Raw genomic sequence first — 12867 nt, 5'->3', positions numbered from 1 at the left:
CTGTGTTGCTTGATTACAGACCCATTTACGCAGGGTGAGCTTCATATCAGTGTTTTAACATCAATGACAAAGTAAAGAATGCATAACTTCAACAGCATAAACACTATGAAGCTTGACTGACCTTGGCTGGAATACATGAACATTCTGCCCACAAAAAAGGCTAAACATGTGTAAATGAGTTTGTAATTGAGAAGCGAAGTGGTAATTTGAAACTCGAAACTGGTCTATTTAGAATCCTACTTTTTACATTCTATAAAGACAAGCTTTGTACACACCAGCCACAATAAGTAGTACTTAATATAGTCATTTCTCATTCCATGTGCTTTTTATTGGGTTAGCATTTCTATTTTATGGGGGTCAAATGACAATTGGTAAAGTTTAATTATTCATTTGAAGATATGTGATAAAGTGTCCTGTTTTCTTCCTGTTGCACGGAATTTTTTTTTCCTATTTCTTTTGCTGTTTCTGTTTGACAACTTGTAAATTTCCTTATAGTGTGGCAAATCATTTGAAAAAACTAAATCAAGAGGCTGGGGAATGGTCATTCAATGTCATTGCCCTGGTCATTGCCTACAGGTAACTTCATCATTCAATGTCATTGCCCTGGTCATTGCCTACAGGTAACTTCATCATAAAATGAGATTTCACTTGGTCGGTACTGTTCTTTTATTGGAATGATGTAAACTAGAAATTAATATCAATAAAGATATAAATAATTGCTGACGAAGGTTTGCTATACTATATGATTACATACAAAAATCCTGCACGATAGAAATTGAAATCATTGCAAACATTTCAGACGTGTATATAATTGAATCTTAGATGGATCATACTGTGTTTGGCAAATTACACTATTTGCTGTTGCAAGTAGAGTGCACGCACTAAATCCGTGAACATTAATTAGTACTAATTAGTACTATTTCATACAGAATCCTTTGTTTTCTATTGTTTAATTATCACTATTTAGTACTAAAAGTTAGTATTTGTTTCACAGGTTTAGTGCATGCATTCTATCATATCATAAGTTAAGTAGTACGAAAGATATTAAAATCATAAAGTTAAGGACATACCTCTTCTCTTCATATACTCAATCTTACGTAACTAGTGTTGGCCATGAGGCCTTAACCTGATATCTATCACTAAATATTTGACCCATTAATGAATCATTTACACTGTACATTTGGTTGTACTAAAAGGATTATATAACATACAGTTAATGAGGTTCTTGATCACAATCGCGAGCAGGTTTTTCTGCGCTTTATTCAGTAATACAGCATAGGATGTGATCATAAACAAAGAGTAGAGAAACGCACAATCCAATGCAATGCTATGGCTTCCAGCCATCCAACAATGTACTGCCAAAATTTGAAGTTGTTTGGTGAAATCCATTTCGAAGGTAAATTTAAATAAATTTTTATTATTACATATTATTCATACCTTTTAAGCCACATAGAAGAGAGGTCATGAAAAAGCAGGCAGTGAAAAAAGGGTCACATATTTATGCTGTTGCAGATGCCCATCAAAGCACTGGAATTCGCATTTCCAAGTTTCCCAATTTCAAAATTTCCCCCTAAGTGTTCTGGCCTGCCCTGCAAGCAGAGTTTCCTTTACCTTCATTGATCATATCTTTACTGAAAGATAATATTGATTTTATAATTTGTTTATAATAGCAAGACAAATGCTATTAAACAAATGAATGTAAAGTTGTTTCTAGTAAGAAATGTTCAAGGACAGGTCTCATTTCAGTTTTGTTTGGAAGTTATTTCTCAGGGAAGGGTCATGATTTTTATAGCCAAGCCCAAGGGAAGGGTTAAGAAATTTCACTCTTATCACTAGGGAGGGTCATATCATTTCCAGCACTCAATACTCCATTTTCGAGTTCTCTGTTGCTCAGGCTTAGCCTCAATTTTGTGTAGAATAACCAAAGGAAGGTCCATGGAATTTCAAAGTGTTTGTATCATTGAAGTGAATTGTGCGTCCTTCAATTTACCGTTGCTATTTTGTGGATAATTCAGGGGCGGATCCAGGAATTTGTTCAGGAAGAGATGCTGCGCACAAAGTTAACCCAGGGAGGTGCACCCCTTAGAAGGGAAAAACATTATTTTGTATTGGTTATCTTCAAAGTATAGGGGCACAAAGTCGAACCAGGGAGGGGTGCCCACCCCCTGCACCCCTCCCCTGGATCCGCCACTGTATATGGACACTGATTCAAGGCTAAGCCTGAGGAAATGAGTCTAATCAAGGAACACAGCGGTAATTTGGGACTTGAAACTGGTCTATTTTGAATCTCATTCCTTACTATTGTCTTGTCTCCATTCCATGGTTAAAATTTCTCTTTGTACTCCTTCTTGATATAATTTGCTAACAGTTACAAGCAAGTCTTGTGATCCATTAACTAACATCTCAAATGTTCTCGTACCTCCTCCAACCCCAAAATAACAAGTCTTTGCAGCCACATACACCACACCATAAGGATATCTTAAGTGGCTCCTAATAAAACTTAAGAGTTTACTTTGATTTCTGGTATCATAAATAGTTTCTGAGGTCAATATTATGTCGTACAATTGCTCTGGATCTTTATTATGGTTGATGTAGTTTTCCAAACACTTCCAATCGCCTGCATAAAAACGACATTTTGCAGACAAAAGGCTTTCTAACTGTTGGTTGGAGAAATGATAATGACTTGATTTTAGATTAAGGAATACATTTGGCATGGTGAAGTGTTCAATGACTTCACGGTTATAGTCTTGAAAATCAACACATGCTCCTTTCATCAGACCAAAAATCCCAGGTAATCCTGCACCACAGCCCAGCTCCAAAACGCGTTTGTCTTCAAACTTTACCTCTTTTTGCTCAAGAAACTCGACCAAATCAACTGCACACTCCCATATTTTTAATCCACCCTCGTATAAATCGGGTACGAGGTCTTTATTTGATAACGAAGCGTCCAATACACAGCTTCTCGTATTTTTGTCACTTGCTTTCAACGTTTCTTCCAAGTGTTTGATGTTCAAGGTCTTCACAACTGTTTCTTCATTTATCACGATTTCTTGTGTGCTAAACCTGACGTCTGTTTTCAATAATGCATCTAAAGATACCTTAATTTCTTCTGCTTTCTGATTTGCACCGCATTCATCTAGAGAAACTATTTTTTCATTTAATTCATTTTCTTTTGCACCAAAATTGAATCGAAATGTCGCCATGACGTTCAAAACGATCCCTAGTGTGGGACTCCTGTGTCTTGAAGGCCACGAAGCATGATGGTTTTAAAAAGTCTTTATTTGCTTTTATATTTTGTGAGTAGAAGGTTTTTGTAAAACATAACATCAAAGAGTTGGTGTTTTTCGTGATGGAAGAATTACGCTGCTTCAATTGTCATCACAAAAACCTTACCCACGAAAACGTTTTCAACGTCAGTGAAATCCGTAAGACAATTGCACTGCAGAGGGACACAGAAGAGGAGCAAGTTCCTTATGATGCAAGACAAAATGGCGTCCGTGTCGATCTTGACAAGGAAAACGTATTTCTTGTTGTTTGTGCTGATTGTGTTTACGACAGGCTACAAAAGTGTAAAAATTGCTCCGAAAAGGCTCCCTTGTGTATGTTTAAAGTCGGACAATGGTTTAATGCGAAGGAAAATCGAGTATGTATCGACTGTGCCGCTGTGAAGGAATCTTCCAAGCTTTTAAAAGACGGTTGCGAAATGGCATCCTTGATTCAACAGTGCTTTCGCTGCGGGCATTTTAAGTACTTACCATCATTTATGGTATCTTCAAAGTCCAATGTCGAGAGAATACCCCGAGAATGTACAAGCTGTTTACTAAAGGCCGATATGAGAAAATACAAAAAGGATTTACATGAACGATATCAGTCGCAGTTGCGGGAAGAACCTGTTTTGGTATCAGAGCACAAGAGTTCTTTTTCTAAAGATACGAATTCTCAATCAACTTCTTTGTCATATGCGTCAGTTGTAACTAAAGGTTTTTCAAAAAACTCGTCAGCTGAAGTGAACTATGAAGAAGACAGTGGTGAAGTGTATGAAGAAGCGTCAGTTGGTGACAGACAGATAAACAAGATGATGAAGTTAACAACTTTCAGTGCATCTATCAACGGTATCTATTCAAAATTATTTGTTTATCGAAGTATTATGATCATCAGGGTGGATGTAATTCTGAGAAGAACCATTTGATGGGAATGACATTTCGAAAACCTGAGAGGAAGTCATCTACAGAGCGAAAAATAAAGTCAGATTTGGTCATATTTCAATAACAATAGCCTAATTACCTGGATTTGCATGATTGGCAGCGTCGGTCTAATAAGTGCTGTTTTAGTGTTGTGGGCGGTGTTATTGATTGTGATAAGCCAATTATACGGAGCCGGTAAGTTAATTGAGTGGTTTAGTGGATGATGCTCAAACTTGGTAAACCAAAACTCCAGTACAAGTTGTTGCTGCGTATTGTGGCCAAAAAAAGGCATTCACTGGATTTCCAGTTTATTGTATGTTTACAGTACAGCTCAATTAACTTACCGGCTCCATATAATAGGCTTACCAGAAACAATAACACTTAAATGATAAACTGAGAATCCAGTGAATGCCTTTCTTTTTACAACAATAAACCGACGCAGCCAATTACACAAATCCAGGTAATTAGGCTATTGTTATTATGGTAGTATAAATATGACCAATCTGACTTTATTCTTCACTTGACTCTGAAGATGACTTCTGCTCAGATTGACCTCAAACGTCAGTCCCATCAAACAGTCCTTCTCAGGATTACATCAACCCGTATGATCATAATACTGCGATAAACATTCATTCAACTGGGGTTCAGATGGTTTTGTTCCGACTGTTCTATACATTACAATTATTTATGATATCTTCGATCAAGCTCACATTGTCTGTTCCTTCAGTTTGTTTCAAGGTTCTATTAGACCCGACCTATGCAATTTATGAAATTGATGATTGACAAAAAACGAAAACAATCATAAGATGTAATTCTCTGCTAAGAGAGTCTTCTTCATTGGTGATTCTTGGTTGAGAAAATAGGAGACTCTGCTGAACTACACCAATTTTCTGTTGTTGTTGCATATGCAACCCAGTAACCTTACTCTTAATTATGAGCTTGTGGTTGATGTGCTAAAATTTTATCAGAATGTAGGCCTTAGTGAGTTATAGCTGTAGTGTTAAGTTTTACTTGGATCAGACAAATATTTTAGGAGAACTGTACTGAAAACTGTACTGAAGTTTTTTGGGGATCACTTTCGGTTTCTGCATTCAATTTCACCCTATTCCAAAAGTCCTTAAAAATCACAAAATTCCTTTGACTTTCTTCAACAAATGGTACAGTATAACCAAACAAAATGAAGAAAAAGTTATAACAGTGTATAAGGGAAAGTAAAAACAGAAATGAAATTTTAGCCGTGGCTGTGACTGGCTGCCTTTTAAATGTTGAACGGTTAATATTGGAAATCGATGATTGGTTGATTTTTTAAACAGAATTTGCATAACTATCCCTTCACCGATTTCATTTGGTTCTCATATATTTGTAAATCTTAGGTTTATTCTAAGATACTATATAATATTTTTAGGATACCATAGAGTGTATATTTTGTATTGGTGAAAAATTTAACTAGCAAAATTGTAAAAACTATTGCAAAGGTTTTTAGGTCTAGGGTCTACCGAGGTCTACTAAACTTACTAATTTGTGCAAATTTGTGCAATTATTTCTTTCAAAGTTTTTCACAGATTTATGATATGCACTGTACTGCAGTTTTCGATATTTTGCAAACTGAGATGTTTGAGCATCTACCAATAGATCTATCCCGAATTCGCTTGACTGACCATGAAACAATGATTCTTTTATTCATCAAGTTCAACCTTGACTTGAAACCATTGTTTCGTGACCAGTCAAGCGAATTCGGGATAGGTCTATTATTGATTATTTTTTATTGACAGCATCAAAAATAAAAAATTAAAAAAAAATGGTGCAGAGCTTGTATATACCAAGTCTAATACCAAATGTAAAATCTAATCAGATTTACCTCTCCAGAGTGGAGGGAATGCCTGACAGATCAAATTAGATTTTAGGTGATTTTTATGGAAGAAAAACCAGTAAACTTGTAGAAAACCCTCCAAGGCCATCCTACTAAACCCAATTCTCCCTTAGTTAGTACTAAGTGTTGAATGTATTGGAATATTATTTATTTTTTTATTTTATTTTCAGAATCCATCTGTGAAAACCTTCTCCAGTCTCTAAAATATTCATTCAAGCAGTTGGAAGAGAAAACTAAACTAGAATTACAGCTGATGCAGCTGGACTTGCATTTGTGTCATGGTATTTTGAGGGATAAGCTAATCAGAGTGTCTCACAGGTTTTCCAAACAAGGTACTCAACAAACCTTATTTGATGATGCTGAGTCACGGTGGGCATACATGGGGACATATACTGTAGCGCATGCAAGTCTGGTGCATGCTACCTTCAAGTCTGGTATCTTTCCTCCATTGGAAAAGTTCCTAAAAAATATCCATCAAGGAAATAAAAGGTATTCTATTGAGAAGTTCTAAGCAAAAGAGCCTATAAAAAGAAATGCTTACAGTATAAATAATTTATTTTCCATTATACATCATAATAATATGAGCAGAGTTTTTACCAAATTATTAAATCTTCCTTTGGTGAGGATAATGTTTAAGTGTACAACAAACTCAACACTCACTTACACTACATTGTGTAGTTCCAGAAATCATCCATACCCACCCCACAGAGGAATTTCCGAAGAGTAGGGGGGTCAAAGAAAGAACAAAAATTACAGAGTTTGTATGGAAGAAAATTGGAATTTCCAGGGGTAGGGGGGTGTCTTAAAATTCCTCTGTGAGGGGGGTATGGATAATTTTTGGAACTACACATTCCTTACTTGTTTCTCTGTTGTTCTTGCGTGAATCTTGTAAGTATTGTGCTATTTATGAGTTGTATTGGTCAGTTATTAATTACTTTATGTGATGTTTAGGCCTTTAGTGTGCAGTTTTGGGGCAGGTCCTGGAAGTGAGGTGCTTGGGTTATCACAACACTTCCCTCCAGGCACAGAGTGGATTTTACTTGATAACTGTGAAGACTGGGAACATCTTGCACAAGTGCTACTCACACAAACAGCTGGAATAACATTCCAGTATGGAACAGTTGATGTCACTAGTAAACTACCTATTAGGACAGGACCTAAAGATATGTTTCTTCATACAACTTTCAAAAAGGTAATATTAATATGATTGATATAGTATACTAAGTGTTAGGGCAAACGTCGAACTTTCCATGCACCAAACTCTTTAAAAACAATGGATATCAGGTGATAATGAGGCGGCATTCTTTGATGTAATTAAGTTCGGTGCATGGAGTAGTATTTAATTTGCCAAAATAATGATTAAACCTTTATGTATTTTAATCACAGGCAAATTTGATGATATTTGTCAAGTTTATTTCTGCCGTGCAGAACCAGACAGGAGCTAAGAAGTACCTCACCAGTGTCATCAGGAATTTCAGCAGTCCAGGAACTCAGTTTCTTTTCATAGATAATGCACACATCCAAACAAAAACATTTATTGAAGACTTAGTATTTGCTGATGGCAGGTATGTTGATCATGGTGACTTCAAGGAAAGTGAACATTTTACTCTCTATACTACTTATGCAGAACTAAAGTCAGAGGGTAATGATGCACTGAAGTCTACTGTCTTGTGTGACTGGGTTGGCTACATTACTTACTGGCTTGATCGATGGCCAACTCTAGATTTAAGAGTCAATGTTTTCCTGGCAGTTAAAAAGGACAAAACAGAACAACAGTGAAAGTAGTCTGGAAGAATATAGCTAGTTCAATAAATAAATTAAGTCATTTTGTAAGTAGTATTTATGAAGAATTAAAACCATGAAGGACAAATACATTTTTTTATTATAAGCACTTTAAATTCAAAAACTCAAGAGGCTTTAGCATACTTTTCTATCATTTAAACCCAAATGGTTATTGTACACATCATTTTGAATTATTGAAAGTCACAATCTTATTTTTGTCACTAATATCAATTTTTATTGGTATGGGTTCTTTTCATTGGTCTAGCTCGGTTTTTTACGGAACATGTACAAGTGTTTATTTTTATAGGTATAGTAAATTAAGCTTGGGCTAAGATTTCCAAGGAAGATGATGGAAAAACATCAATGTGGAATGTGTAACCTGTCAATTTTGTTGAGAAGAGGGATCAAAGGGAGGTTGTACAACATTGAAATGATTTACACCTGATTGAAAAAACGTTGTCGGGTTCAAAAAAAGGTTATATCATCACAGCCAAAGGGGAGCATGGGAAGACAAAATACCACAGCCAAACCGCTCTCCGGCGTACATCTTTGGAGAATAGCTTTGGCATGTTAATCTAGGTCGACCGACTTTGCTCTACTGTGCATTTTTAAATGTCTATATGCAAATATTATGCATATTTCGGAGTACCCAAAATCCTTTTCAATCTTAGCTTCGATGATATGACGTTTTTTTCAATCAGGTGTATCATCTATTTAGTGCTCATTCTATACACAATCATGAAAGGTTGTTGTATAAGGTTTAGGAACTGAGAGTAGTTTGACTGCCCAAGTAAGCTATAAGGCATTGGATTTTTGTGAAAAGATTCCCTGCCAAGAATTCAGGATTTTCACTTCAAACTTTGAAGACAATAAGCCTGAAGCGAGATGACGTTTTACCCCTGTCTCTAGACCATAATCCTTTTCACACTGCTTTTGTTCTTTAATTATGACTATTGTTCCTGTATTCTCTAAGGAATCAAAAATTTTAATATGAAAGAATTTTAAAAACTATTATGGCATAGAGTCGGAGGTAAACGTCCTCTCGCTTCAGGTTTATTGCTAGCTTTTATTGTGGAAATTAATATTAATTAACTTCAATTTTTTAAGCTGATTTTTATGCAATATGAGAAGCCATATAAGTGTGTCATCATAACAGTATACATCAATGAGTGGTTTAAACTAATTAGCAAATTTCAATGTAAAGTTTTTTATATACATTTTACATGATATCCATGTAACCTGATTTCTAAAATTTGATTGCCTCAAATACTTATTAATTATTTATGAATTCTATGGGGGGCACATGATATGTAACATAATAGCAATAAAATTGGTGCTTTAATTTTTAGTAGAGTCCTTTGATGATGTCATCATTTTGTTATTTCTAAATTGAATATCTCAGCAATGAAAGAGATATCAAAGAATAGTTAAAGCCATTCTTATTTTTTTATAAGGGTATCCTATAGTGGGTTAGTTGCACTTTAAGCTATAGTAATAAATATTGGTCACTTGACCTATCTCATACGATATTCCTTGAACAGTAAGTCATAATCTAGATGTCTAGGTGGGATTCTACTAAGGTGGTTGATATGGATAAAATGAGTGCCATTTAGAAATTAAATATTCCTGAAAAAATATTATCTACACATTCATAATTATTCCATAGACACGTTCTACAATTTATTTTTTCAAAAAATGTATTTGAAAGTGTGAATTTTCTCACCTAAGGTGTCAAAAAAGCACAGGAAACCCATGGCATAAGAACGAATTTCTTCAATATATCTCGCCAGGAAAGCGGTGGAAAGTTTTTGGTACTCAATTTTTACCCCTGTACCAAGTTTTATACTTCTACGTAAATATTTTGGTTTAAAGTTAAATTTAGTTATTAATAAAATGTATAAGTTTGTTTCATGCATTATTACTAACCAAATCTTTTTTTTTTTGAATAGAAATCCCTTATCTCTCTTAATTAGTCACATGATCCCCCTAAAATCTAAACATCAAGACTCCCTTGTACCAATTTCCATCAAAATCAGATAAGTTTTGTGGCAATGAGAGATAAAAATGTCATGTTTGAGACTAGACCTTAGCATACTTGAGTGCCAAGATTTGTTTCCTCATTGGTACTTACATCCCTTCAAAATTGCTATGGCCAAGAAAAAATGTCCTCTACCTTATTAAACCTTAGTTTTTGAGACCTCATTCTCCCATCTGTCGTCCACCCCTAACCATATTGCCTATACTCCTCTTCCCAATGGTACGTCATTGTTATTATGACCTATTGTCCTAGTGCCTTCATGCCTCCTGTGCAGTTTCAATTTGTCTGCTTAGGGTTTGTCCTTGGGCTTTCAATTTCAAATGAGTAAACTTTATTTTCCAACTATTGTCTGTCAAAGGATCCCTGATAAGACCAAATGATTGTTCAAATATACCTAAGCATTCCTGGAATCTATGAACTGTTCCCCCAGCAACTATTCTGCACAAGCCATAAGTATCCATATCACCTTTAATACTGGAGTTATTGACATTTAGGAAGAGCTGCTCGCTTGACATAAGATTCATAAGCTTATTACTTGAAGCTACTGCCCCTTGACACTTATCTTCAGTATAACTGGATATGATTGCTATACTGCACTTTGCATCATCCCAAAAGTGATGGTGACCCCAGGAATCTTGGCTATCTGAAACAGTACTGCCATTGGCAACAGAGTTGAGTAGACCATAAAACCAAGGTATAAAGTGCTCTGCCAGCTTCTGTCCCTCAGTTTGAACAATTTCCTCACAAACAGGCTGTATGCTATGCTGACTACACGTTATTGCATTTTGTTCACTTTCTGTCGTTGTGCTTAGAATGTAATCATCTCTGTCATCATTTACTTCAATCTATGAAGAAAAGAAAAAAATGTATATGTAATAGGACTCCATGCTGTCCAATTAAGAAATTTATTGGACGAGGAAAATTCTGAGGACTGACAAAATTGGATGAGGCCGTAGGCCAAGTCCAATTTGGCAGTCGGAGGAATTTTTCGAGTCTAATTATTTCTTGATTGGGGAGCATGAAATCCCATTACCTATCAATAAATATATATCTGCCTAAATAATCCCATATCAACAAGACCTGTCCAATTAAGAAAATAATTGGACAGTTACCTATATGGGATTAATGAGAAGCTGTATAATTAATATATACAGTAATTAATATGTAATACAGTAGTAATATTAATGATAGTGGTTAAAACTTATTCTTCCCACACCATTAACATAGATATTTATTGTTTTTTCTCTAGTCTGACCTCTTGCAGTTTTAGGAATCCCAGGATACCTTTTCACACCAAGTGACAATTTTTTTACCACAAATGTTGGTCAAGAGCTGTAGTAAAGGAGAGGACATACAATAACAAAAAACAACAAACGACAAAACAAATTAAGAATTGCTTGTGCATGTAGCCAGTGTGAGCTTGAAACTGTTTTTCATCAAACTTTTGTGTATTTTTTTGTATGTACACCTGTAGTATGAAACAAATTAGCATTGGTTTAGCATTGTTTATCCTCTTATTTACCATATGATGCCAAAAGTCGGTCAAATGTTATGTACTCAGTATGATGCATAGCTGACATACCATGTTAAACCATGATGACATAGTCTATTAACTATGATGATGATGATGATGATGACTTTACAGGAAGGTTAAGACATTAATTTACAACTCAGAGTTATCTAACAATACAGCCATCCATTTGTTACAGTGCATTTCACATTAATACTTTACCGCGGCAGGTTGGGTAGTTCTTTCGGAAGTTCCCAAGTTGGCACCAAACTTCGGAAACTCAAAATAAAATCGTTGGAACCCGGGTGGGGGTACTCTTGCCCGTTTAGGGTAGGGATGTGTCGTTGAGCCCACTGAACCCTGACCCTGTTCCAGAGTAAAATTGCTGAAATTCATACTGCTGTTCCAGAGCAAGATCACTGAAAATCACACCCTGTTCCGGTGTTGCGAAAATGGATACCCTGTTCCAGAGAGGAGAGAGCGTGATTTCATATACCTTGTCCCAGAGCGAGTGCGATTTTATATACCCTGTTCCAGAGTAGAATCGCTGAAAACCATACCCTGTTTGACGGCACGTACCCATGTAGCGAATAAAGGGGAGTACCCCCCCCGGGCGTCGGAAATGCTTTTCAAACTTAATTACCAAGTTGGATTTTGTCACAATACAATGTATTTACCTTATTGACCTGTTTTGATATGAGTTTTGGAACATTTGAGGTTTTTAAAGATGCAATTTCAGCAAAATTTTGAAAACATAGATGTAAACAGTTCACGGTTCACTGAACTTTGTTCACTCGAAGTTCCGAAGTTCGTTGCCAACTTGGGAACTTGCGAACGAACTTCCGAACCCGCCGCGGTAAAGTAATGTAAAATGCACTGTAAGTTCACCAGTGGGTTATCCATAGTTCTGAAATTATAAATAATGAATTATCGTAGCACCCCGCAACTCACCTCTTTGCCTGGACTTCCCCATAACTTTAATATCTTTCTGCACAAGAAGTTTTTATCTGATGATGTAGATTCAATACAACCCTGTTCAGCAAGGTACTTGTATAAGTGTTCTCGTCTCACTTTCTTTCTCTTCAATAATTGTGATGCACTCGCAGTATACAAAAGAATGGCTTGGACGGCCTCTGTCGAGATTATGGTGTATCATCAATGTCACAATAAACTATCATTCCTGAAAGAGCTCGGGTTTATAACAACTGATAAGCTTTAGATATGAAGTGAAAGGACTACAACGACTGCAACAAGCAATTATTGGTATACCTTGCCTATTTTCAGCTGAAACAACACGATTCGTAACTGTATCTGTCAGAGTAAGAAGATCTTCCAGATCAAGCTGCATCAGAAGGTCAGTTATACCGCGTTTTTCTTTTTCAGACAACATTTTTATTACTTTTGTATTGTATTTTAGTACACCATTTCTTTCTTCATTGGAACCCGTCATGCAGGAGAGGAACTGGGATCCAATATCGCCTGC

At 35.9% G+C, this 12867-nt stretch overlaps 3 protein-coding genes across 3 annotated transcripts; 1 reads left to right on the top strand and 2 right to left on the bottom strand.

Moving 5' to 3' along the window:
• Positions 1 to 789: 789 nt before the first annotated feature.
• LOC116307489 (histidine protein methyltransferase 1 homolog) lies at positions 790 to 3266 on the bottom strand. Its single transcript, XM_089037658.1, has 2 exons — positions 2300 to 3266; positions 790 to 1631 (listed from the first exon to the last, which is right to left on the bottom strand). The coding sequence occupies exons 1-2, from the start codon at positions 3201 to 3203 to the stop codon at positions 1621 to 1623; spliced, it is 915 nt and encodes a 304-aa protein (XP_088893784.1). The 5' UTR covers positions 3204 to 3266; the 3' UTR covers positions 790 to 1620.
• Positions 3267 to 3349: 83 nt separating this feature from the next.
• Positions 3350 to 7924, top strand: LOC116307487 (uncharacterized). The gene is made up of 4 exons (XM_031717755.2): positions 3350 to 4112; positions 6225 to 6543; positions 7006 to 7246; positions 7441 to 7924. Exons 1-4 carry the CDS (start codon positions 3350 to 3352, stop codon positions 7831 to 7833), a joined length of 1716 nt encoding a protein of 571 aa, XP_031573615.2. The 3' UTR covers positions 7834 to 7924.
• Positions 7914 to 12841, bottom strand: LOC116307488 (uncharacterized protein C3orf38 homolog). The gene is made up of 3 exons (XM_031717756.2): positions 12654 to 12841; positions 12336 to 12517; positions 7914 to 10719 (listed from the first exon to the last, which is right to left on the bottom strand). Exons 1-3 carry the CDS (start codon positions 12832 to 12834, stop codon positions 10132 to 10134), a joined length of 951 nt encoding a protein of 316 aa, XP_031573616.2. The 5' UTR covers positions 12835 to 12841; the 3' UTR covers positions 7914 to 10131.
• Between the last annotated feature and the right edge of the window lie 26 nt (positions 12842 to 12867).

The sequence above is a fragment of the Actinia tenebrosa genome, unplaced genomic scaffold (genome assembly GCF_029948245.1).
Source record: "Actinia tenebrosa isolate PJP-AT-01 unplaced genomic scaffold, QUT_ActTen_1.0 PGA_scaffold5__44_contigs__length_20552954, whole genome shotgun sequence".
Lineage (NCBI taxonomy): Eukaryota > Metazoa > Cnidaria > Anthozoa > Actiniaria > Actiniidae > Actinia > Actinia tenebrosa.
The sequence above is the reverse complement of the archived record's forward strand: the minus strand, read 5'-3'. Positions and strand labels throughout refer to the sequence as shown.